The sequence below is a fragment of the Ciconia boyciana genome, chromosome 3, assembly GCF_034638445.1.
Source record: "Ciconia boyciana chromosome 3, ASM3463844v1, whole genome shotgun sequence".
Classification (NCBI taxonomy): domain Eukaryota; kingdom Metazoa; phylum Chordata; class Aves; order Ciconiiformes; family Ciconiidae; genus Ciconia; species Ciconia boyciana.
In genome coordinates, this window is record NC_132936.1 from 33,383,390 (window position 1) to 33,398,367 (window position 14,978).

The 14,978-nt window shown below is 40.3% G+C and overlaps 1 protein-coding gene across 8 annotated transcripts in view; it reads left to right on the forward strand.

Annotated features, from left to right (window-relative positions):
- The first annotated feature begins 386 nt into the window (after nt 1-386).
- COL19A1 (collagen type XIX alpha 1 chain) overlaps nt 387-14,978 on the forward strand; it is a 212,598-nt gene continuing 198,006 nt past the window's right edge. For 2 of the 8 annotated variants that reach the window (XM_072855254.1, XM_072855248.1), the window contains exons 1-4: nt 1,253-1,908; nt 2,780-2,909; nt 12,080-12,154; nt 12,636-12,735. In XM_072855254.1, the coding sequence (XP_072711355.1) occupies nt 2,816-2,909; nt 12,080-12,154; nt 12,636-12,735 (269 nt within the window). In that variant the 5' untranslated portion in view covers nt 1,253-1,908; nt 2,780-2,815. Of the gene's footprint in view, nt 492-1,250; nt 1,909-2,779; nt 2,910-12,079; nt 12,155-12,635; nt 12,736-14,978 lie in introns of those variants that run through there. The other 6 variants (XM_072855250.1, XM_072855256.1, XM_072855253.1 and 3 more) reach the window with 6 other exon arrangements.

The following is a 14,978-nucleotide window of genomic DNA, read 5'->3' on the forward strand; positions in this document are numbered from 1 at the left end:
TTATTTGGGTGGCTGATTTTTAAATTTATGATAAAGTATATAAAATTAATGATGTGTGCTTACACTTAAGTGATAAAAGCTAGTTTCTGCCAGTGTGCTAATGTACATAATTGGTTCTTTACAACTAGAAACCAGATACTCTTTCATTCATGCGTTCATACTCTGGCAGTTTAATTTATGGAACTGGGGGGGGAGGGGGGTTGAGGAGTAGGGGGAAGGAGAAAAAACCCCTTTTCTTACATTGTTACTGGACTTGGAATATACAAGTATGATTATGTAAAATCTGTGTCGGGGTGTCCGTTTGTCCTTTCTTGCAGAGTATTCTGTGCTCACTGAGTGGGAGGGTCACACTGTGTGAGACTAATAAGGACAGAGTTGCATCCCCCTCTACCACTCTTTGGAGACTCACGCCAGGAACTCCTCGGCACTACAGCAGCTCTGTACAGGCATTTTCAGTGCTTCTGGAGGACTTACGAGAATAAAAAGTAAAGGTAAGCAGCTCCTTATTTGTAGTCAATTGCCTAAACATCGCACGTGCACGCACACACTACAATATTCCTGGCTTGTTTTGTGGAGGGTTGGTTTTTTTCAAAATTGCCATTTAAGTTTATCACTGATTTTGCCACTATTAACTATGTCCTATATAATGTACACAGTTAAGCTTTTAATGTACTGTAATCAGTCTATGCTATAGGATTCTGCTCATGATTGTGTACATACATTGCATATGTGTGTGACTACAGGTATACTCTAAGATATGCTAATGGAAACAGTCCCACTAAATTTGCAGTCATTTACAAACCCGATTAAACTGTTGCAAATTGTCATAATCCTGAGGATGCTTATTCCTTGTACGCATATATTTACATTTACAAATCTGGCTATTAGCGTGTATCATTCTAATTAGCGTGCGTATCGAGCGGCCTCCATCCCGTTAGTTGAAACACACTCGTGAGCAGCGGCACGGGCGGGAAGCGCAGGAAATGCTCTCCAGGGCGGGGGAACCCGGGCGGTTCAGCGGCTCCTGGGCAAATCCCGGGGACGTCGAGCCCCGGCACATAGCCCCGGCACATGTCCCCGGCGGGCAGGCGCCAGCGCTGCGCTGCTGTCCCGGAGCCCAGCCGGCCGCGGCGAGCAGCGCCTTCTCCCCGCCGCCCCCCTCACCTGTTCGCCCCGTGCAGGTGCCGCCCGGGGCCGGCGGCGCTGCCCTGCGGCCGGCCCGGCCCGGCCCCTCCGCCGCGGGCCTGGCGGCAGAGGGCTCCCTCGCTCGCGGTGGGCGCTCGGCCCCGCTCGCAGGCGCCGCCGGCCCGAGAGGTCTCCTGGCCCCGCTCCGCCCCGGGGCTGCGGAGGAAGCGTCGGCGGGCGCCTGGCCCCTCGCTCGACTCGCCGGGGGCCCGCCGCTCCCGGCGCCGCAGGCAGGTTCCGGAGAGACGGGGCGGCCGAGCCCGGGGCGAGGGGCGGCGGGTAGAAGCCCGGGAGCGGGGGTCCGGGGGCGAGGCGCGGAGCCGAGCCGCGGGGAGAGCGGGGCTCGGGCAGCGGGGCGGGGGCGCTGCCCGGCCCGGCGCCTCGCCGCTCCCCGCCCAGCCCCGCCGACCGAGCTGCCCGCATGCCGTGCCGCTTGCTCCCCCGCCTAGTGTTTCAAAGCCTGCTCCAGCAAACCCAGGTCGATCCAAGAGAAATTAAACCGCCAGCACCGCCGTGCCACCGTCTGAGCCGCTGAGGGCTCGGGTCGCTGCCGCCCCCGAGGCTCCGGCGCGCCGGTTGCGCGGGGGAGAGGACCCACGCCCGGAGGTGCGGCGGCAGCGAGGGGGTGGCGGCAGGGGTGACTTAACTGGCAAGAGCCCTTCAGAAAATGAGACCTCTGGAGCGGCAGCTCTAGTGAATTACTGATGCCTGCTTGTAAAGCAGGTGCGGGAAATTAAATGATAATGTTATTTGAACATGTATTCACTTTGCTGCTCTTGGGCAGGCTGGAAAAGTTAATGATGGTGTAGTTGCTGTCAGTACGTGTGACTGACAGCATAGCTCTGATGGTGAATAAGGCGTCTTGTGAAAATATAAAAATTATTTTATAAAACAACTATAAAATGTGATTTGTTTTTTTTACAGAAAATGTGATTAGGAAAATATTTGTTGTTTTCTGTGTTTCATTAAGTTCACGTGTATCTATACATTGTGGTCGGCTTAGAAGAAAAGCTGGTACTGTCTTCAGAGGACAAAAGATATGTTGTTGAAGCTGGACTGTATTCTTGTGAGATTTAAACCGTAAACTCAATACAGGCTGCTTTAGGCACTTGTATATTTTGCAAGGCAGAGAAATACCGTATTTTGCTTTCTTTTGCACTTGAACTGAAACAATTGCATGTTGTCCTTGTTCGATTTGAAGACTACTTCAGCAGTCACTGCCAGTGTTGTGACACCAAACGGTTCGGCTAATACATTTAAAATTGAAAACCTGGGAGAAAAATAAAGGAAAATTAGTTGTTAATGATGAAATGAAAATTGAGTGCCTTTACAACTGATATCTCTGAGGTAATATTTCTAAGGTGCTACTTCCGAATTTAATAAAGAACTAAAGCAGTACATTTGTAATTCAGTTCTAAATTTACATAAGTCTCTTTTTGTAGTTGCTTACAACAGATAAATGATACCCTTTGCATGTGACTAGCGACCTCCTCTTTTCTTTACAGTTAAGAAATTCTTCTTTGTAGTTTTCTGATGGGGTGAGGAGGAAAGAATAAGAAGAGATTGTTCTGAATATGATTATTTTCTGTTTCAGATTTGTAGCTGATTGTTCACATGTGTCCAGGGGGAGATGAAGTACATTGGATCCTGCATAACTTGGCTTTGTATGGCAGTCTTCCTCCTCCTTCCTGTTTCTACTTCTGTGGCTGTCAGTGACCAGACAGGTACTTCCATTATTCTTGCCCGTCACAGACCAAAGGCATAAATCTCAATACTGAACAAATTTTAACAAATAATGACAGTACATGGAAAATAAGCAGTATAAGCAGATAAAATAATACAAGACCTTTTTTAATCTCTTTTTTTTTTAAAAAAGTCTAAGTTTGAAGCAGTTACAAAGCTGCCTTTCTGTTTCCTGTGCTTGGCAGATTTGTGTTTGGAAGCAGTTGTAGTTCCTAAGAGTTTTGTTTCATACTTTTTCAACTTACCATACAAAACAAGATTCTAAATCAGAGCTTGCAAAACTTTTGTGAAGAAAATCATGTGGCTTTATTAGAGCAGATCAGTGATCACATTGACCTAAACAACCTAATGCTCATGTTAACCTCACCTAAACTTAATCCCGAGACCAGGTCATACGATTCACTGGTGCAGAGTTAGACAAAACCTTGTGCCTAAGAGGACAGGGGAAAGGAATATAGTGATATTGTTTAACTTAAAAGCTGTTACCCATCTTCTGCAAATTTTCTCATACTTCTCTGTTCTTTCTCTTAACGGTCCACATGTTATCTAGCTCTCTCACTTAAACTCTACATTGACTCTCCAGAGTATGGTAAATTCTTTCTTAAAGGCACGTCATGTGTGCTTGTAGAATAATGAATTGTCAGTTTTCTAGAATTGCTCAGCCTCAGCACGTACCTCAACTTCCTAGAATTTTCCTACTATTATTAACAAGGAGAACATGCTTGTTTCTATTTAAATAGAAATAAAAAGAGTTATTTTTCATTAATTTTTTTAGAAAATGAAAGTTATTTTTAGTAATGCTGTTTTTCCGGAAACCTAATGAAAGATAATAGAAGCTATACATATACAACAACTTTGAATCTCCATAACACATTTGAAGCTTAGGCCCAAGAAATTAAAAAAGTCAATGACTAGGATAATAATCCTTTTACTCCTTTAACTCCTGGAAACAAATAGTAATATTTAATAAATAATAAGTGTCATGTCTGGGCTCTAAGGTAAGAATAACACATTGTGAAGAGTCTGAATTTAAGTCAAAGACTTTTTTGCCTTGTATTTTTAGGGCAGCAAGGCTCAGTGCTCTACTGATGAATTATTCTTAACCCCTGTGAGAGAGTGAGCCTACACCATAGCTATGCAATCATTCTCTTCAGCTGCCTGAAAGAAGCAAAATAGGTTATCTTCTCTGTCGTTGCTAGCTGGTGGATTGTAGAAGGGAAGTTTTAAAAGTGCGAAAAGGGTGCGAGTGCAGAAGGTTCCCTAATAATATAAATGAATAAATGGAAACTTGAAAAATTTTAAAACAAAATGCCAGGAAGCATTTTCTCTTTTCTTTTTATGTTCTTTTTTTTTCCTAATGAAAAGATGTCTTAGTAAAAGGTGGACCAGTCATAGAAGATGTGACAGATACACTGAACTGCTAATAAACAGTGTATCTGAACTGTACATTATTTTCTGTTAGAAGTTTTTGGCTAGGCAGCCAGCAAGGAAGTTGCAGTCTTCTGTAACCTGATTGCCACAAATGGATCAAATATGGGTCAAATTGAACCGCTGGGAAGAACAGGAGAGATTGAACCTCTCCTGAGCATAACTGATGGTGTGCAACTGAGAGAGACTTCTGCAGTTTGAGGTGATACAAGCAGATGGTGAGGAATAACAAGTAGATAGCTGCCAGCTTGAGCAGCTCTGCTGACAGCAGGGAATAGTCTCAGAGTGCAGCCTCAAGTTGATAACAGGAAAGAGACTCTTCTAGAGACTGAAGGGATGGTTACTGTCCAAAAAAGAAATACAAGTTATAGACCAGAAAGCAGGAGCTGAGAAAGAACGGACCCTGCGACGGTGCAGCTGTAAGGGGTACAGGTGTGTCTGCAAGCCTTTTGTTAATCTGCCCCGTTCAGCTGAACTGAGTACTCTGTGTTGCAAAGTTGTCTCGTTCTAGTTTGATAATTTGTATGCAGATGAATCTGTTACAAATTGGAAATGTGCTCACTTCAAGAAGAGAGAAATATCTAACCTCCTCTCTTTTTTTTTTTTTTTTCTTCTCCTTTCATTAACTGGCTCTTGCTTGGGCCTTTGTTCTCTCCCATGTACCAATTCTGTTTGCGTCAGCATCTGTCCTTCAGGATCTGCCTAGGCAATCCTTTTAGTTTTCTTCCTTCAACAACATATGCATAGCATTTCTTTCTCACTGCTAATATGAAAGCTTTTCCAGCAAAGCCCATTTAGATAGGATCTTGAATTATTGCATTTACATCCTGAAATTTCTCCTCTGATCTATTTGAGTCTAAAGGAATGGCCTTCAAATGCAGGGGAAAGTATAAATTAAAGTTAATTTGAAGGGCGGGGGTGGGGGGAAGAAGTGTGTTAGGTGAAGGAAATCTCTTGTGCAAGAGAAAGGATTAACTTGTGTGCATATATGGCGGAGAGCTTTCTGAGCTGGCATTCTGAAAATATTTTGGGACTTATTCATTGGGTCAATACTGTAATAAATAAATACCAGTATTGGAAAAAAATGTTAGAGAGTGACAAGAGTATGCTGGATCTTCTCGGAGCAGTCCTCTTTAGGCTCTGAACATGTGCCAGTAACCATTAGATTCACATCAAGGATTTCTTTCAATTCTCACTTGTCCAGAAGTTTTGATGTGCTAATTGTTCATCAGAAGGAAGCACTCACTTCTAATGACAGAATATAGCAAATCTGAGGGAGAGGGTTCAGGAGTTCTCCACAATCATGTTTTTGATCTGACTTCAAGAATATTTTCTTCATGTTGTCAACTTACTTTTTTTTTTTTATTGTTGGGAACATTTGATTTTGGAGCGTGGACATGAGCTCTTTCTGTAGTGACACATGAAGTTCTAATTTGATAACTCCTGAATGTTTCATTTTAAGAATATTAATACTTTGTCTCATTCCCAGATCATTGCTGCTTTTTCAGCTTTCTTTTACAATTACTGTTTTTCAAAGTCACTTGCTAACCCATGAAAAATGTAGTATAAACAAAGTCCTGGGACTGTCAGGCATGGTGAATTTCCATTGCCTTTTGACGTGGAATGTGTTGTGAAAAGTATTGGCTCTAGATCATAATTTTAGATAGGCACTTTAACCCAAATACAGTGAGTGGTTTCAAGTATGCAAATCAGTTCAGCTTTTTGGTTTTCATGTTTAGAATGACTAGATACTTCTTAAAATCAAGATAATGGCTCTACAGCAATTCTCATAGACAATGTATTCATATTCTTAATATTCTGAATATTTAAGGTTGGATCCACAAACTATTGTTAGCATTGCAGTGTTTAAGCGACCCTGCCACCTTTGGATTCCTTAACTTGTAGTTAAATACTAAGTCTTCTTGGGCAGTGAATAAGGAGCTGCTTAAGAATAAGGAATAAGAACATGGTTCATGAAAGCCTACTCTGTGGAAACTGTGGAACACTCTGTGGAAAACCACTTCAGCTAGTGAGTAAGTAGTACATAAGAGAGATCCCAGACTGCAAAGGGGAACATTCTCAGCTACACACATTCTCTCAGTGTGAAGCCTGTAAACTAGATCAGCCCTTTTTTTCTTTTATGGAAAGGTAGAGAAAGAAAAAAGCATCAACTCCTACAGACAAGATATTCACCTGGGATATCACTGAATCATTGAATAGTTAGGGTTGGAAGGGACTTCCAAAGATCATCTAGTTCATCCCCTCTGCAATGAGCAGGGACATCTTCAACTAGGTCAGGTTGCTCAGAGCCCCATCCAACCTGACCTTGAATGTTTCCAGGGCAACCTGTTCCAGGTTGTGGGTGTTTGACCACCCTCATCGTAAAAAATTTCTTCCTTATATCTAGTCTGAATCTACCCTCTTTTAGTTTAAAACCATTACCCCTTGTCTGATCGCAACAGGCCCTACTGAAAAGTTTGTCCCCATCTTTCTTATAAGCCCCCTTTAAGTACTGAAAGGATGCAATAAGGTCTCCCTGGAGCCTTCTCTTCTCCAGGCTGAACAACCCCAACTCTCCCAGCCTTTCTTCAGAGGAGAGGTGTTCCATCCCTATGATTGTTTTTTGTGGCCCTCTTCTGGACCCGCTCCAACAGCTCCATGTCTTTCCTGTGCTGAGGACTCCAGAGCTGGATGCAGTACTCCAGGTGGGGTCTCACCAGAGTGGAGTAGAGGGGCAGAATCACCTCCCTCGACCTGCTGGCTACGCTTCTTTTCATGCAGCCCAGGATGCAGTTGGCCTTCTGAGGTGTGAGCGCACATTGTTGTCTCATGTCCAGCTTTTCATCCATCAGTACCCCCAAGTCCTTCTCCACAGGGCTGCTCTCAATCTCTTCATCCCCCAGCCTGTATTGATACTGGGGCACCTGACCCAGGTGCAGGACCTTGCACTTGGCCTTGTGGAACCTCATGAGGTTCATATGGGTCCGCTTCTTCAGCTTGTCCAGGTCCCTCTGGCTGGCATGCCATCCCTCAGGTGTGTCAACTGCACCACTCAGCTTGGTGTCGTCTGCATACTTGCTGAGGATGCACTCAATCCCACTGTCTATGTCACTGATGAAGACATTAAACAGTACTGGTCCCAACACGGACCCCTGAGGGACACCACTGATCACTGATCTGCATCTGGACATTGAGCCATTGACCACTACCCTCTGGATGCGACCATCCAACCAATTCCTCATCCACTGAACAGTCCACCCATCAAGTCCATATCTTTCCAATTTAGAGAGAAGGATGTTGTGGGGACTGTGTCAGAGGCCTTACAGAAGTCCAGATAGATGACATCCATAGCTCTTCCCTTGTCCACTGATGTAGTCACTCCATCATAGAAGGCCATTATGTTGGTCAGGCAAGACTTGCCCTTGGTGAAGCCATGCGGGTTGTCTTGAATAAAATGAAGTCTTGTTTTTCCAGTGCCTACTCTTCCTCATGGGAGAGTCCAGTACTTCAGGGTCTAGCATGAGCATCCTAATACTTGAACTCTGTTGATATGGATTTCTTAATCCCACCTGCCAAAGCTGTTATGTTATTTCCGTAACCATCTAAATAGTCACCAGACTCGGAGTTGACTTCTTTCCTATATCAGCAACGTTGTAGATTCAGTCTCCTTCATTCCTTTTCCCACCTTTGTCTTAATTAACACATATATTGTAATTGATATGATGTAGCCACAGAGTAAAAAAGGAAAACAAAATAATCACATCTGATTTTCTGGTACCTCTATACATGAGGCTACAGGTATGTAGGAAATCTGAATTCTTGACTGTATTTGAAAGCAGGCCAGCTGGATCTGCTTATCTTCGGTACAAATACCTTTGAGGTGAACTCATTGGATGTCATTGCTGACACTTGCAGGTATGTTGCACGCTCTAAAGAGGTCCCCTATGTCTATATATTTACGAAGCCTGATCCAGTAAGAGTGTGAGACAAATCCTAGCTAATATGAGTTTCTGCCTGAAGCTTGGGTCTGATGTAGGACGTGGGTATACAATAGGTGCGGCTTTGCTGTTTGGCCACGTTCAATTGGCCAGTCATGCTTACTGATGGAAACTTCAGTGCCCTTGCAATGTGCATGTCAGTGGTGTTAGATGGCAGCTGAAAACTTCACCTGAACATAAAGTTTAATTATAAAGCAGCAGGTAGGTACTTGTAAAGTGAATCTAGCCATTACAGGTTACACTTGATCTGGAGGAGCCAAGAGTGCTTATTGGAAGCTAGTTCCCAGTCAGGAAGTGCACACAAGAGATGTCTGTAAGAATGAGACTGAAGTATGCACCAGAGTCTCCTCTGTCCTCGTTTGCACGGAAAGGAAAACTGGGCATGTGGCCTAGATGGAAGCTGCAGTGTGCTTCAACAGGTGTCCTGATCGTTCCAGGAATTCAGAACATGCCATTGCATGTTGCCGCAGATACATCTAGATGTAACTCCTTTTTTTTTTTTTTTGCATAATGCTATTAGAAAACAAAAAAAATTCTTACTAGCATCTTATTGAAGAGACAGAAGATCAATGATCTGTGATATATCTGCTTGATCTGCATAAATATATATTTTCAAAATTATTAGGTTGATTTTATAATAATAAGCTCCTACGTAGAGCTCATTGATTTCTAAAGATTAAGGTCTGTAATTTGTCCTATGGATAGGTGATCTTATTAATTAATAGGTATGTTAACTTGAGTTTTGACATCACCATTTTAATATGAATTGTTGACTTCAGACAGACCCAGTTTTATCACATGCAGAGCAATCTAATGTATAAATGTAAGCTTGTTCTTTTTACTGCGTCATTAGTTTTATAGTAATGTATTCTAACAGGGCAGGTAGGTGCATGGTTTCCACGCCGGGATTAGTGGTAAGGGTTTGTCTTGTTCTTTTTCTTTCCTGAATGTCTTAATGTAGATCTTCTAATTCAGCTACCCACAAGATGAATGGGTAAACTAACTGTTTCGTCTCAGGCCAAAGAAAATTTAAAGATCTGCCAGCAGTACTAAAAATCTTGGAAGAGGCTAACTTTTTGACCGTACAAACTGTAACTGTAGAAAAAATTTTCATCAATCTATAGAAATGAAAGTTGTCAGTCTTGGTATAGAGAGGTTTTGATTTTAATATTTTAGAGTTTTGCCTTAGCTCTCTGGCAAAAGGAATAACATTGGGCTAAAGGAGTGCATCAGCAGCATGAGATAGAAGATTCATAGTAACCCTTTTGCTTCTGGGGATATGGAATACAACCAAATAAGTAACACTTAAATGGCCTGTCTATGCTGTGACTGTTATGCCACTGATAAAAATAGGTGCACGGTCCAGTCTGTGGCATGTGAGGAATCATTGCTATCATCTGGATAACACAGAAATTAAGGCTTAAGTCTTTATTTGTACTTGAAAGAAAGTGGTTGGGGGGAATAAGCTAAAACTCTCTAGTCTTTTGCCACTCAGCCCTCATGTAAGTTAATGCTGGAAAAAAAAGCACAGTTGTGTCCCAGGTTCTCTAGAGCTTACTACAGCAGTTCACGGTAAAATCAGCAATAAGTAATATCTGGCTGCTCTTGTTATAAGTACTGTAAAGTAATTTAACAAAAAAGGGAATCTGCCCTGTAGTCTTTATATATATTAAAAAAAACCTTGGTTAGAAAACACGTAGATTTAAGAAAAACGTTTGTCAGTGTATCTGTGACATGCTATTGCGGCTTCAGCCATAACAGGCTTCCTTTACGCCAACATATTTCTTACAGCTATACTCGTGTAAATTTACCATAACCACATTCATTGTTTTAGAGTGGCTATAGATAAAAATCTGTAGTTTAATAAACAGTATAAGTGATTGAAGGCTGAGGTTTGTAGATTAAAGGGTATCTAAGGTGAGCCTGTTTCTGTCGCATTGTGTGTGTGTGTATATCATATGGTGTATTGAAATTGCTATGTTAGTATGTAATTCCAGGGAATGCTTTTCACACTACATAAAACTCCCTGCAAACTAAAAACGATGAAAGATTTCACTTCAGTTTCAGAGATTTCAACATGAATATTCTTTACAGTTCTGCATCTTTTCTGGGGAAAGGGAATTTGTAGTGTTTTTAATGCATATGTTTCATCTCAGTTGTCATGAAATTTATATCTATCCATCTGTATCGGTAAATGCATGTATATACACATATTTATGTATATATATGAAGGAAAGAAAGAATACATTCTTTTAGAGCCTTAGAAATAAATTAATTTATGAGTGATGTTACTTGTAATTGTAAATTCCAATTTAGATGTAAAAGACATGGAACTTAATGAATCTTACGAAAAAATGTCTTCCACCCGGTCTGTTCTTTAAACAACTGACATAGCTTTCATTAACCATGTTGTCAAGAGGTGTCTTTATATCTGTATTATATAATCTAGTTTCACTTTTACTGGTTATTTCCAATTAGCCATTCTTAATCCAGATCAAATACTGTAACACGTTTAATAGAATTTAAGACTTTTGAAGGATAATATGCTTTCTACATTACTACAGAATGAATGACAAATTTCACATGCTTTAAGATTACAAATATAGCTAATGAATGCCAACTTTCAGTCTGGATGCTCTTGGAAATCTTTAAGTATAGATGATTTCCAGGTTAATGGTAGGACATTCCTCCTTACTTTTTTCATTGAACTGACATTTCAGAAAGCCCCTTGACCTTCACTGTTCAGCAGCTTCAGATATACTTTGGCCATCTTTTTAGTTGCATCAGCTCAACATGGAGCTCTGTGCTTGATAAGCACATGGGCCAAATCCTGCTTGTCATCTTCTGTTCGATAGTTTTATTAGGGTTTAGCAGGGCTATTTGCAAAGTTTGTAAAAGAGCGAGCCCTATCTCTGACGCATGTACAAAAGGGACATTTCTCTGTATTTGCTTCTTAAAAGTGTGTATTCCTGTGTATATATAAGAAAAAAGAGAAGAAAGGACTTTATGCAAGTAAGATACTGCATATTAATAATACAGTGTTTGATCTAAGTGTTCAGTTAGATTTAACCTTAGAATTTACCATGTTCCAGATTTTAGAACATCCTGCTTGTTTACCTGAATACTTTGGTTCGGACTTAATCCCTGTAAAGCTGCTTAATTTTCAACCTTTTTTTTCGAAACATAAGTATTGCTTACATTGTTTATTATATGATATGATTATATCCATCTTAATCCACATTTTGAAATTACTGTTCGCTGAAGTAACAATAGATTATTGTAATGGTAATCAAGCATTTATGCTTTATTGTTTCATGTTCATTAATGGGGGAAAAAGACATTTTCTAATAATATAGCCAGAAATAAAAAAAAAACCTTAGAACAGATGTTATTGCTTTATAGAGTATTATAGATGGAAAGAGCTTGGTAAGACTTTACTGGTTTTCTTCTGGTTATATTGTTCATGTGAGCTTTAATCATAAACAACTGAATTAAAATATGATAAATTTTGTATTGGCTTCTATTATTAGAAGTGTAGTATGAAATCTGAAATATCATTGCTCTTACTTAGATTTTGTAACTTGGTTTATTGCTGTTTTTCACATCCTAAAGAAACAAAAAGAAACATCCCTTTTAATATTACTATCTCTGTCATGATAGTTTGTTCTGATTCATTTTTGTTTGATAGAATTTTATGATAGATACTCAACTGTATTCTCTTGAAGGTGCTGTGTGTCCTTTAATGAAAACAGTTGTCCATCATCTGAAACAAATCAATAGAGACAGTCTTGGTGTTTCAGGTAAATGACTGCGTTAATATGGATATCTAAATTAATTTGCTAGTAGTGGATGTAATCATAGTCCGACTGAAGCTGTCTTTGAAACTGAAAGGATAGTACAGAATGCCACCCCCATGCTCCAAAAGCTGTTGTTGTTTTAGGAAAGTGGGGTTAAAATCAGAACGTGTTGTTCTTGGAAAGTATTGGTTCAAGTTCTGCAGCCACACTCATTTCCGTTGTTTTTCCCAAACATCCTTCATTCTTATCAGTTCAGATTATAAAAGGAAATAATGAATGCATTTCTCAGGTTGCAAAGTCATCTACTGAGTAGTTTTGCACTGATAGTTTCTCTATCGATAAAATGAATATTGGAAGTTTCTCTGACTTAAAGTACTGGTTTTCAAAATAGCTTGTCAGTCTGTACTCTAGAAAGTCACCAAGTATTTACCTCCAATTTTTAATTTCCATTAAATAAACAAAATCATTGTATTGTATTTCACAGGGTTTGATCTGGCAGAAAGCTTTTCTTTGAGGCAAACATCTTGTGGAGGGGAAAAAATCTGTTTTAAACTGGGAAGTGCACCTCTCGTCAGAGACACAAAGTAAGTAAGATACTACTTTCATCCTAAGTCTTTAAAAGACAGAGCTCACACTAAATGCTACTAATGAACTGAAACACCGAGCAGTGTATCCAAAGGATGCCACAGAAAGACAAGTACGTCTATTTTCAGGCATTTTTATGTGTAACAGTTTTTTCTTTGGGAAGCATTTTGATTCAGGTGTGGTGTTATTCTGGAATCTGGAAGTATCTAGGTAGAAAGTTTCTCAAATCGTGATTCTGATACTGAAAACTCTACTGTTTATACATAAATATTTATAAAACAAAGGAAAAAAAGAACTTTTATGGTATGACAAGAAGTGTTATACTAATCTTCCCTCAGTGAAGTTGCCTGTCCCCTCTCTCATTACTGCTGGCAGGATTAAGAGAGAGAGAGAGAGTGTCACCATTTCCTTAAATGCTATATTTTCATGATTTTTTTTCTTTCCAGTGGAATTGGCATCTTGCCTTTGAGCAGCAACAGAATGGTGGGTACTTAGTGTAGAGGTGAAACTAGGCAGCATCCTATTCCAACGCAGAGTGGGATGAAAGGCAGAGACTGCATGAAAAATCAAATGGAAGGTGAAAGAGAGTAAGGCACAAAGGAATTGGATGGATTTAAGTTTGCACAGGGACAAGGAAATGGTAAGAAGCAGTTAGGAATGTAGTTTCAAGTTCCCCATGCTCAGTGGAGAGAGAGGATCATCTCAGAGCTTCTTGGTTGAGATGTGCTCCGAGTCATGGGACTGTGGTTTCTGTACAGCATGTCCCTGTGATGACGCGGGAAGCAACTGTGCCTTCAGGTTGGGTAGTCTCTGTTGCAAGAGGTCTGGCTCCAGCTTGCCTAGGAAAAAATACACCCGGCCCTTGGAATTCCCCTTTGCTTGGATCCTGGGCAGAGCAAAGAGGGGCTGTGGGTAGCATGAGGCCAGGGCAGAGGGAGAAGAAAGGAATCAGAGGCACCCAGACACAAAACAAAGCGCTCTTTGGGAGAGGAGAATGATTAAAGGAATAGGACCTAAATATTCTAGATTACTAGATAGATTCTAAATTTTTCTGAGGTATTAGGTACTGTAAATGCTAAATTTTTATGCTTCTGTAATTCTGCAAAGTTAAAGTAATTACTGTCTTTCTTTAAATACCTAGGACATTAGCTGTGGAAGGAAAAATGACTAGATAAAATTACTTGACACAGAGAGTGTCTATTTTTATTAGGGCCTTCCGAGTATTATCAAGATTGTCTTTAGAAGAGGAACGGGTAAAATTAGGTACCACCCATACATGTCTTCACTAAAAATATTTTGAAAGTTTGTCAGTAAGAAAAGGTGGGTTTTTTCAAATCCATTAGTCATTTTTCAGATTTTTATAGATTTCTTTCAATGGATGGGAATTTGAGGGAAACATGAGACTATAGAAGAGTAGAAAATCAAGGCAATAACAAAAAATGTGGGGCAATTTTCCTTTAGGAATAAGAAGCTAAGCAGTGCTTTGTGTGTAGTGAAATGCATATTGCAAGCTGACTTACTTTATTCTGAAACTGTAAGAAAATCAATGGCAAAAATGGAGTGAGAGGAGCTAGAAACTGGAAAAGGGTGAATTATTTAAAATTCATCTTACTTTGAGGGAAAATTTGTGATTCGAAAGGATTGATTTCTAAGAATTTGATGGTTTTGGAGGGGGTCTGACAGGTGATGTTGAGGTTGAAAAATGTAAAGCTTTTTTCCTAGCTTTTATTAGTAGGTGTTAATGCTAATGTCTGTGTTTTATTTTCTTCTTTTAAAAATGGTTTACTAGTGAAGGCAGTGAACATGGAGAATTCATGGCTGATAGCTGTGCCTTAGCAAAGCCTTAACTAAGCCTTAACTCTTAGCAGTTGCAAGGAAAATACTCGAGAAAGAGAAAATACTACTTTTTTTTTTTTACTTTACGGAGTGTGAGAGAAATGTAACATGTTTTTTTCTGTATTTTATCTGTTCAGCTTTTTGGAGGGAGGATGACTCTTTGAGACAAAAATGGCTAGTGTTTCTTCATTTTCAGTGTAACTTGAGCAGGGGATAAAGAATTTCAGTAAAGGGTAAACCTGGAAGGCAGGTCGTTTGGCTTTAATGGTCTCTTGCTTCTCACATTCTTCTCCCTCCCTGTTGTCTTCTTCTGTGTATCCTCATGAAACAAAAACTAAAGAGAAAATCTTTCCAGTTTCCCCTAAAAATATGCGTATCTAATGGATGAAAAGTTTAGCTGGATGAA